General features: G+C 40.9%; 1 protein-coding gene across 9 annotated transcripts in view; it reads right to left on the bottom strand.

Annotated features, from left to right (window-relative positions):
* Positions 1 to 12,056, bottom strand: part of slc4a2b (solute carrier family 4 member 2b) — a 57,475-nt gene that overhangs the window by 21,814 nt on the left and 23,605 nt on the right. For 7 of the 9 annotated variants that reach the window (XM_035412582.1, XM_035412585.1, XM_035412583.1 and 4 more), the window contains 2 exons: positions 837 to 999; positions 340 to 596 (listed from right to left, as the gene is read on the bottom strand). In XM_035412582.1, coding sequence (XP_035268473.1) covers positions 340 to 596; positions 837 to 999 — 420 coding nt within the window. Of the gene's footprint in view, positions 1 to 339; positions 597 to 836; positions 1,000 to 5,312; positions 5,410 to 10,759; positions 11,085 to 12,056 lie in introns of those variants that run through there. The other 2 variants (XM_035412588.1, XM_035412589.1) reach the window with 2 other exon arrangements.

Here is a 12,056-nt window from a genome sequence, read left to right as displayed (position 1 = left end):
TGACACACATGGAGCCTGTGTGTGCATGTGTAGAATGCAATACTGGAATTTATATGGTAAAACTGGAGGTCATATACAACCAACTAGAGGTCATATGTTGAAGACTTGCTCTATGAGTTTAAATGGTACAGTGAGTTCATTTTGAAAATGTATGCCATCAGGAGTGCCAGGATAAGCTCTGGCTCCATGGTAACGTGCATAGCCAAGCCTTGTAAAATGGGTTACCTCTGAATAACCACAATGTCATGCCCTGTGCCCCCTAAATGAACTCTCCAGATATAAGAGGGCCTTTGTGAGTGTCAGGGGGTCCAAGTGAACCTGAATCGAGTCTCACATTACCTGTACCTGCCCAGCCTCAGCACCGGTGGCTGTATGAGGGGCAGGGGTAGGGGCTCCTGTGAGGCCCCCCGCTCCAGGGGGGCTACAGCATTCTTCCTCTTCCTCCTCCTCACCCTCTTCAATGGTGGGGGCTCCACTGGGCCCCGTGGCAGTTTTCCGGCTTCCGCTCTTCTTCTTCTTGCCACTCTTCTTCTTGCGCCCGTCGGATGGGAGTTTGGACAAGGGGTGGTGGATGTGGTGCGAGGAGTGACGGTGGTCTGGAGGTGGGACCGACACGTGAGTCACATGCATGCTTTTAAATGGCTCACAATGACCTTGACCTCAATGTGAGCCTTAAACTACCCTTACTTTTTAACTTACTCCTGATAAGTTCAAGTTAACATCCTATAAAACGAGTTACAACTAAGCCACAGGAGAGGTCAATGTTTAAGATGGTTTGGCTCAGAACCCTCCTTTCGAGAGATCCATCTGTGGTAGAATGACACGGTTGTACTCACACTCAAAGTCCTCCTCACTATAGGTGCGGTACTGCTCGTCTGGGACCTGGGGAGCAGGGCTCAGGATCTGGTGGAAACGCTCCACCCCCAGGGCCTTGTTCAGGTCCCCCTCCTCATCCTCCTCTGGCCGTGCACTGCGAGGCGGCGGGGTCGATGGCTCTGGCTGAGGTGGGAGAGCAGGAGTTAGTTTATTAACTTCAGAGAGAGAAACAGAACTAGGGGAGAACTCAGAGACTGATCTCTGTCTGACTCAAGAGCCAACAGATAGGGAAGAAAAGTGCCCGTAGGCTCTTTGATGATCTTTGCTGTGGAATGTCTGGTCAGTCTTGGTTATTATAACTTTTGGTTAATTAAGCTAGCTTTTTAATATACATAAGTTACCAAGCCAAAACACTGGGTGGGGATATACTCATTAGTCCAATAGCAATAATTGGTCACTGTATTAATCTACGACCCCATTTACTCAAAAATAATTTGTTATGGAGTCAATAAAAACGGATAATTATTGATATATGTTCACTTTAGTTCAGTACTAAAGTCATACCAGTATCACAATAGTAACCCTTCTTCTAACAATGTTACCCTAGCATGCCCATTCAAGTAAAGCTAAAGTCAAATGGGTACCATGAGCACAAGGCACACCACCTAATATGATGAGGTTGGCTAGCATCTTATGGACACTTATGTTATAAGGGTTCCCTTTGGGCTGTTTCACATCCAAATCAGTTTTCAGATAATAATCCCACTGATGTCATTACTGAAAAGCCAATAACCACTACCTCGCCTAAACTGCAATATTCCATTTAAAGTACAATACAAATTTCATCAGCAAGAGTTTGCAAAGAGAATCATGATAGCCACCAAAAGTCACAAACTCTTGCACTGAGAGTCAAGGGGCACCGAGCACATGACAAAATCGCTTTGCTCTTAAAGAAAGGAATATCCAATGAATGTCCCATATCCAAGCAAACCAAGTTAACTTGTATTGGGATTGAAATGGTATGAACAAGGCATGGTGCCACCCTCAGAGCGACAGACTCTTATGCCGTACACAAATCCCCCACCTGGTTGGGGGTCCCGTACCTACCACTGGACATTCTGAGCGATTAACTGTTATATTTTGACCTCTCTGCACGGCCAGAATTATACTCATGTTTACGAATGCCTGGCAAACTTAGTTCAGGCCAGGGCAGACAGAGATCTATAAAAATACAAAGGGGGGTGCCCATTTAATTCCTTATTTACAGGAGTCACTGGTGCACACAGTACCAGCACTGGCAAACTGTCATGAAAATAAGTGGATGTAATGTTCAGCCACACCACTAGAGGGACTGTTTTTGTTACAGACTTAATTATTGAATCACGCTTACATTAGACTCGGCTGTTGATTTAAATTTTTGATGATCAAACAGCCGAGCCAAATGTAACGACACACATGCTCCTGTTTCCTGCAACTTTTATTGCAGGAAACAGGTTGGCTGTCTAAAGCTTTGCAAGCAGATTCAAATTAATGAACTTTTTTTAAACAAAAGCAAATAGATTTAACAAAATTTGGTTTTACCAAAAGGTCGAAGCAAGATAATGACCAGAAAACCAAAGTGGAGCAGATCACGTTAACAAGAAAAGATAGTAACCATAGCAAAGCTAACATTAGTGCTAATGTCAATGAAACTGGCGCTTTAGGCCTACTTTTAGGCCTACTACAATCTGTGACTCTCAAGCACTTCTAACATAACCACCTCCCACCTCATGGAGTGCAACTGGTTGATAGTAGAGAGAAAAACAGACTGCAGTTTCACCAGGCTGTAGTAGACCCACAATCTAGTTAAATGACCACCCGAATCCAACCTTGTACAATCACCAAAACAAACAAACTGCTGGCTCACTGATCATGGCAAGCTGGTTCTGTTTGGAATCAAGAGGTCCACAAGCTAGCCAAATTGCTTGGAGAGCTATTGAGGGAAACTGTAGAGGATTACAGGGATTGGAACCTGTGCTGAACTAAAGGACGCACACGGAGGAGACTTGATATTGCTGGTAAAACTTTTCTCCTCAGCTCTGCAGTGTGAAAGAGATTTCTCTGCACTCAATGACATTGGTAAAAACATCCAACTGTTTTTATGCAGATTTGAATTTACGAATAAGTAAACCTTATTACGAATAAGTGAAAATGCCTGAAATTCGAAAAAAAAAGTTGCATTTCCTTTTGTCAACTTTTTGGAAATTCGCTGAACATTTGTAAAACATTTGGATGGCAATTTAACTATTGATAGCAAGACTCAAAACCATTAAGGCTTAGAGTTTGAGTGCACTTCTGTTTTTGGACATCAATGGAGCTCCGTTAGAATATTTCAACCCAAAACCTTTTGTGAGGTCATGGCTCAAGGTAGGCCATTGTCTTTCAGCTTCATGGAAACCTGAGGTTTATTCCAATCACATATTATACCTGTCCTCGCTTCTTTTCCTCGTGTCCTTTCCTAGTACGGAAGGCCAAATGGGTCAAAACTACGTATAATTGACTTCTGGACATCAATTTCACATATGTTTGACCCGTTTGGCCTTCCATACCAGGAAAGGACACAAGGAAAGGAAGCAAGGACAAATAAAATAAGCAACTGGAATGAGCCCCCTGGACAGATGCCAAGAGAAAGGGAGAGAGGCCATTTTGGGACTACATCCAATAGGTGAGCCGATGACATTGGTATAGCTTATCATTTACACAATGGGGCAATTCATTTCTAAAAAATGCACATTATGGTATTTATATGTCGCTTATTGTGTTATGTATATGCTCTGTGGTCATCAACAATCACGCCACAGTAACTTCCAAAGCTTTTAGATTGTGATGTATACACAGTAATGATTGGATTATTGCTAAGCTTGCTCTGATGATTTAACGGTATAGCCCGCACAGGTGTTTGGTTGTCCATCAATAGGCATATAATGCTCTGATGGTGTAATTGATTTACACGATCCTCGTACCCAAACTGATTTCAATGAGTTTAGTAATAAATACCTGTGAAATACCGTTAGTCAGTCTTTTTTGGCAGTGGGTGGGTGGGCACCCGCAAAAGCTTCAGAGTAATTCAAACACTGCCTCTCTTTCTCCCTGTCTGAATAAAGCAAAAAGCAGGCCTGTCCGTTAAAAAATTAAAAAATCCCTTGATCTGTAGGTTATTTGGACCACAACAATAGGCCTCTTGCAAGTTAGGAATGTGCTCAACTTGACCGTATGAGGCCCTTCAGTGACCTCTCCATGTATACATACCACACATAGGTGTGAACAAAGTGAACTGAAAGATGTCCACAAAACCACAGTATGTGAGCAAAAGCCAATTTATACATGTTAAATATTGACCCAATCTGAAACCCCTTTCAGGCCATGCTGCTTCCTTCATCCAATTCAATCCCAAGCCCTGGCATTGCCCCAAAATAGCCAGAGATCTTAAGACATTACTAAACATTGTTCATATACAAGGAAACAGGACACATTGTGTCACATATCAATAAGAGGATTTCACTAAACAATACTCTGGTTTTTAAAATTTTTTTAGTTTGAGAGACTCCCCGCTCGACACAAAATCTAAAGATTCTCTGTTGAAACAGATTCTTTGATCAACCAACATGTAGCCAGTAGCCATCCCAACTCACCTTTCATCCTAAAAGTGAGAATCTACAGCTATTGAACTACACAACAAATGCAGGTCTGTCAATCCCAAAATGCAGGGCTGATCGTCGCAAAGTCGGTCAGTGAAACGCAATGTGCAGACTAATTTGCAGAAGGCAGTTTACAGCAGTCCCTAGTAATCCACCAAAAACAAATGAGAAAGCCCTGAAACATTCAAATATAGATTTATTTTGGATGCAGTGCATCACATGCAGTGCCTCACAGTAAACTACCAGAGCCGGCGTGGATGTGTGAAGGAGTGGCAAAGAGGTGACAGAACAAGTGTCCTGTAACAAGCCCCAAATAGCAAGATCAACTATGAGCCAGGGCACGGCGCATAATTACAGCTTTTGCTCAAGACTTCTTATGGCACTGGTCAAGCTTGAGCAGGGAAATCATGAATGAAATTACACATTGTAAGCAGGGGGAATATAAATCATATGAATCCAGTCTTTTCACTCTTATTTTCCAATGCAAGAAGTACACAGCAACTGGAAAAATCCACCAAGCTGCTACTCTTTGTGTGACATAGCATGAATACTGCAATATTTACATGCCACAACTAGACAAGAGTTTCCTTTATCATCACCAAAAAATAAATAAATAAAACCGGTGACTCTATGCAATGCCTTCAATTCGTTTTAAGACCTTAAGGTCCTAGCATGACGTTAGAATGACAGCAAAGCAATCAGTGGTGCAGTAATGAGATGCCCTTCCCCAACCCTTCATGAGGCCAGTTTCCCTCAGGAAATGCATGCTACTCTATTCCCGGCTCGCTCTGAAACTTTGACAACAGGTGTGGGACTTACCAGACTCATGGCACATGCGAAAGTGTCGAGTGGGTGAGCATGTCAAAGTCAGCACTGCGTCCCGATGCTTAGTGGCGGTGCCCGTGTCCTTGCCCGCTCTGTCCTCCTTGCTTCTCAACACCACTTTAAAATCCCCCCTTCTCCTATTGCCCCTCTCGACTTGGTCTCGTGATCTCTCGGCCTGGCACCTGCATCAACCCGTGATTACTGCGCTGTTAAATAAACAGGACTCTCCGTTTTGATTCCTGCGTTGAGGACAAACGAGCCTTTAAGGGCACTCGGTATCTGGATTGTCTTTAACAATGAATGCCATTCATCTGCGTGCTTTAACTTTCCCCATTGCAAATATTGGCCGAGGCGCCTTTCAGTTACATTCTGTCGGGTCTGTCGCTGGCGTAGCTGCGGGGATGTGGCGGGAGCACTCTGGCGATTAGATCAAACAGAGGCGGGAACGAGCCAGAGAAATAACCTTTGCCTGGAAAGACCTTTCTTTTCATTTTGAGGCAAACCAATGTTGACAAAGCTTAATTGCGAGCAAAAGAATAGAACATGTTGCTCTTTGCACTCCATGCAGAGAAAAGCATTTTTAAATGTACTTTTGGTACACACAGTCTAAATTTAACATTAGTTTTACATAGTCTTAAGTTAATGAACATAGGTTGTATGCTTTATGTCAAGATTATCATCACTTGAATGAATCAGCCTACTAATGAAGAAAAAAGAAATGTAAATCAGGTGGTAGCGTCTTACGTAATGTGACTGACACAACCGGCTTGCAATAGATGCAAGCCGGTTGTTCAGGACAAAACTTTTAAGCAATGGAGTCTGAATGCCAAAGAAAATGTAAAAAAAATTGGCTTTCGGCTCTCATTTTGGCCAAGGAAACAATCATTCCTTTATCCATTTTTTTTAAACAATGCCCATAACATTTCACCATTTAAAAAAAAATTAAACCCGACACCCCTCTCACATTCAATTTCATTAGTGTCACTACATTGGCTCATTGTTTTTTCTGGATGCCTTTTTGGCATTATTTAAAGGATGAAATCTAACACTCCCATCACCTTCCACAATTCACAGTAAAGGCGGTTTGACTTGGGTCTGACCACAATATGGACAGCCAAATACTTTTTTTTCCTGTAATGGCAGGGGACTGTTGTGCCCAAAATCGCCCTAAGTTGAAAGAAATATTGCTTTAAGAATCATGCTTTACTCTGTCCATTTGGCACCATTTAGATACCCTTTTTCAGGAAGGGGGGACATTACCTCACATTATTGGATTTCTGTATTCCCTCTTACTCTTTGAACTTTTAGAAATTAAGACTAGGAAGCAGGATCGACGAAAAAAATAATGAGGCTCGCATTCCAAGAAAATTTTTTTAAAAGATTCTCTCTGCAATTTCAATGTCTTTTTGTGTCCCTTCAGTAAAATAAAAAGCTAACTGAAATTGCAGGGACTACATTAAAAAAAAAAAAACATCTCTGAATGTGAACCTCATTTTTTACTGACGTTTGAGTGTAACACACCAGCTAATCAACCGGGTGAGCTCCCAATTTTTATAACTCAAAAACATGAGACATCCTGTTCATGCTTGTGAAGATACATTATTAAGCCATGTTGAAGTCCAGCATGCAGCAAGTTCCATTAATCATAATTTTGGCACTACCCAAAGCAATAGCTGCGAGCCATAGTCGAATGCTGAAAGATCTGCATAGCTTGTCATGTCAGTTGAAAACAGGAATTTGAGATTGCCGGTGAATGCCAGGCTTATTGAGATGTTATCTGTGGAACTGCAAATAAGATGAGATCATTACCCTCTGTTTGAAGCCCTCACACACAAGAATTCATGCATATTTGAATACATACATTTAAATTCTCAATGAGGTCCTGAACTTATGTACAGTAATGCACATGTCCTGGAAACTTGTGGTTCTTTACTAAATTTTCTGAATATTGTTGGAGAGCTAGCTAAACTTAAAATTAAGTGTAAAATAGCAGTTACTGCAACCGTTTTGCATTTTATAAATGTTCATTTTTGTTTTTGAGGAAAGTATTTGCACAACGTTTTGTAATTGATAGTAGAAAGTAGTGCAATGTCACTATTTACGCAAGAAATCTATTCTGAAGATTTTCCTGCCATCTTCGTTAAGAACATACAGGCTGCACTGTGTACTTGATGCATTTGCTTAATGATTCTGGATCAGAGAAAATGTTGAGTTATTTGTAATTTCAGTACACAACCACAACCAAGTGTGGTTTTCAATAGAACCTTATTTCAAGTCATGCGTCAAACAATCATACAATTATATTGAGCAATCACTCATGCATCAGTTCCTCAATAAAATTACCATGTAGTTGGGCACAAGGAAAATGACAGATTATTTCTTTTGGCACATCACGTCAGGCTGTATATTAGACATGCGTCAAAAAGTTCTCCAAGGACACACAAAATAGTTTTTCTTTGAGGACATGAGAAATAAGCAATGTGCTCTATGGATTTAAAACACTGGGGTGAATAGAAATAAGCTGTTCACAACTGAGGCAAGTAAATAAACATGCCCTGTGAATGTCACACATTTACATAAAGTCCAGTGCTCTAAATATTTTGGTTAAATGTAATCTTCATTGTCAGTAAGAGAGACAGGAGGTAAATACTACTTTAGGATTCACATTGATGCTTGCAATTCATGCTGAATAACAGGTCAACAGCCACACTGTAACCCAGTTACCTAGTGAAAGCCTGGGTTGCACAGTATAACATTCAGATAGATCCTAACAAATAGATCCTAATCAAAGAATATATATATATATATTTCAGAGGCAAGTTAAAAATACGTATGAATGAGTGCAGAACAAAAATCACTTGAAGAAAAAAGGTGATACCAGTACAGACATGAGACAAGTTATAAACATCATATTGAAGATGGAAAATGAAAGTGACTTACAAAGAGTGAATTCTATTAGGTTTTTTTTTGTTTGCGACTTGCCTAAGGCTATGAAGATATCCCATAAAGAACCTACAGCATAGTTCACAAAACAATTAAATATTTTTGTTCATTCAGCAACTAGTAAACCCTTAGATTTGCTTATGACAGAGACAAGACACACCCCCCAATCAGGCACACTGCTAGTGTGACACACTAGGATGCTGTCAACAGGCCACGTGCAGACATTACAGGAGTCTCATGGCAGTCAAAATAGTAAACAGTCAGCACACTGCACCTGTGGTAAGGGCAAAGTTCTCAGGATGAAGGTGGAAGTGCTGCAGTGGGCATAATAGGTGATCCAGTAAGCGTATCACTGAGTCACCACCTTGGAGAAAATCTCATGGTTAACAGCGCAGGTGCAGGGCACCTGCTGGCTGTCGAACACAAGCTATCCCAGCTTTTGCCCAGCGCAAAGCTAGAGCTTGCTCCTTAATCTGCAATTAAATTACACTACATGGCCAATGTATGTGGACATCTCATCTAAAACTATGGGCATTCATATGGATTTGGTCCACCCTTTGCTGCTATAACAACCTCTACTCTTATGGGAAGGCTTTGAACTAGATGCTGGAGCATTACTGCAGGGATCTGCTTCCATTCAGCCAGAAGAGCATTAGTGAGGTCGAGCACTGATTGGGTGATTACGCCTGGCTCGCAGTTGGCTTTCCAAATGATCCCAAAGGTGTTGAATGAAGTTGAGGCCAGGGCTCTGTGCAGGCCAGTCAAGTTCTTCCACACCGTTCAACAAAGCCATTTCTATATGGACCTTGCTGTGTGTCAAGGGGCATTGTCATGCTGAAACAGGAAAGGGCCTTCCCCATACTGTTGGGGAAGCACAGCATCATCTACAATGTTATTCTATGCTGCAGCATTAAGATTTGCCTTCACTGGAACTAAGGGGCCTAGCCCATACAATTAAAACCAGCCCCAGACCAAGGAGTGTCCAGATACACTACATGACCAAAGTATCTACAGTGACACAAAATCATGTTGAATTCAGAGTCCATTGGTATGCATTACAGGCTGATGCATTATACTGATCAGATACCATTTATATTTCAACAGATGAGCAACAGCAGATAGTGTGCATTCTCTGACCTGGCCCTGAACTGTCCCTGTTGAATGTCGAGGTCCAACCTCAAGGAACGTAACCGACTGGACAAACCACATTTTTTTATAAATGCAAAAGTGTTATTCTCTATATATCCATATCATTAATTTCTAGTCCTTACTTTGTGGACAATCCTCAGTACTCTTTAAATGATCAGGGTTCTGAGAAAGAAGCTAAACCCTCAATTTTAACAAGAAGTAAACCATGGGAAAAAAATAAAACTCACCCAAAAGCTTAATAATTAAAGGTTAAATAAAGGTTACATTCTTTAAAGGAAGGAATTCCTTAAAACTGAGGAAGCTACAAAGAAAAAAATATTTCTGCACTTGAAACAGTTCAGTGCACACTTCTGATCCTCTTAATAAAACAGACCACGGACAAGTACTTCAAAGAGCCTCTGTGAATTACACAAGCACACAGCTATACCCAAGACACAACATCTAAGTCCTGAGAGACAAGCTAAACATAACACAAGAGATCCGAGGCTGGCATTTATAGTAGGGATTTGTTTTAATGAACTGTTCTATACTTGGCCAATGGAAAATATGGCTTCATTATATTCCTCTACATGGTTAGTCATAGATTTAATTAAGTAACATATCTATGGAAAATGGTAGCTAACACTCATTTTAGCAGTTAATTCCTCAAATTCCAGATACCCACGTGTGGCCCTGAAAAATATGCAACATGCAGAAGTGAGAAAATTAAAACTGCTGACAAAAGCTTATAGCACATGATGTAAACAACCCAGATCTAAAAAGAGAAATAAAGATGTACAATAGCATAAAATTAGCCAAGGAATTGCTTGACATTTAGCAAGGAAGGATCATCTGGACTGAAAAGAGTAGTGTTTCTTGCTTGAATCATTTAACACATTTATCAAGGTGTCAAACATGTCTGCCAGCCTTGCAAAATGACCTGCAGCAAACTACAATGATGGTACTAAGTCATACTTAAATCACCTTTCATTGATCTTAAAAGGCTTGACACTTGAAGGGGACTGCTTCACCCAAGCTACCACCACTTAACCTAGAAACTTCTTAGGCCATAAGATCGTAACGCTACAAAGCAAATGTTCTAAATTTCTCAGTCATTCATGCTTACAAATCCTATACCCTTTACACACAGAGAAACACATTTCACTGTCTGCATTCCTTGGGTTATTACTAAGGCAATATGTATATTGCACAGAGGGTTATGATATAATTTCAGAAGTTATGATATAATTTCTGGAAGTGAAAGGGATTCAGCAGGATCAGACTTCCACTTGTGACCCTGAACTCTTGAAATATCTCCATCTATACAAATCCACACTGCTCCATAATTGTAGCAACTCCCACATGCTCACCTTTTCTCTGTATAGGAAGTCCATTTAGCCTCAGCCAGCCTCCCACTTCCACTCAGATGGAGGTCAGTCCGGACCGACCTTTACAGGTTATTTTCAAGGGACAAAAATAACGTTGACCACGCTGCTTGTTCCATAGCCCTATAAAACTGAGAAACTCAGCCTCATAACCCTTTACTGGTCTGGTTACATGGTCTCAGCAGTTCCCAGCTACAGGAAGAGGATATTGGTTAATTTTACAATGTTCCCCCTTTCAAAATATATTTACAGACTGGCAGGGCTGTGAGGGCTCCCTTGTGTTCAGACCCAGACAATAGTGGTGCTCTCCCTCTTCAATTTGTGCTTAGAGGGATAATGATTAACCTTTGGGAGCAACAGTTGCTTTCTCCATGGAAAGAGGACTGACAACAGCTCCAGCATGGACGTAGAGCAAACATACTTATCTTTGACGGATTCCTGCTATCAGTACTGAACTTCTGGGCCCGCAGAAATGCTACAGACATCATGTTGTAAAACAACCATTTTATCAGCACGCCATATGCTGCCACTTTCATTACAATGACACAGGAAGGCTTGATGCTTGACGGATATCTTTTTTGAGGAGCACGGTCGTGTGGGCAGACACCACATTCACAGTCCGTCAGTGGCATTTCACAATGCAAAAAAGAAATAAATGAATACGCTGAAGATGTTTGACCAACAGGTTATTCAAAAGAATATCGATTTCTTTCATATTGAGGTCATGTAACAGGAAATCAAAATTGTCATTGGGAGTGGAGCAGAATTGAGTGGCTCTGGATTGGATTAATTTCACCACCATGGTGCTTATGTTTGTTTTTAGAATATGACTATGCATTCAGTCACTTGGTTAATTTATTGACCATAGGCTCCTGCTCCCAAGCCTCCAGTCCCATATTTTATAAGTGAGAGACAACTAAATGGATGCTTCAAAAGGCTTTCAGTCAGTCCAATAACTAAACTGATGAATCCATCAAACTTATGCTGAAATATTAAAATACATCTCTTCAGTTCAGTTGAGGAGAAATGAGAAGACATTAAAAAAGGAGGGAGCACTACAGTTCATTCTCTAATTAATTAATTCTTTCTGCAATGCGTCTTACCAACATGGTTCAAGTGAAAAAATCAAAAAAGGTATAAAATGTATTTCTGCATTGTATCATTCTAGGGCAAAAAGACCTAACATCAAACCTGAAGATCATCAGCACGAACATGTAGTTCCTTGTCATGATATCCTTGCGCCAGCACCCCAGAGATGCACTGTTGTGATAACTAGCAGTCT

The sequence above is a fragment of the Anguilla anguilla genome, chromosome 4 (genome assembly GCF_013347855.1).
Source record: "Anguilla anguilla isolate fAngAng1 chromosome 4, fAngAng1.pri, whole genome shotgun sequence".
NCBI classification, from domain to species: domain Eukaryota; kingdom Metazoa; phylum Chordata; class Actinopteri; order Anguilliformes; family Anguillidae; genus Anguilla; species Anguilla anguilla.
This window is presented reverse-complemented; position numbering and strand designations above follow the sequence as displayed.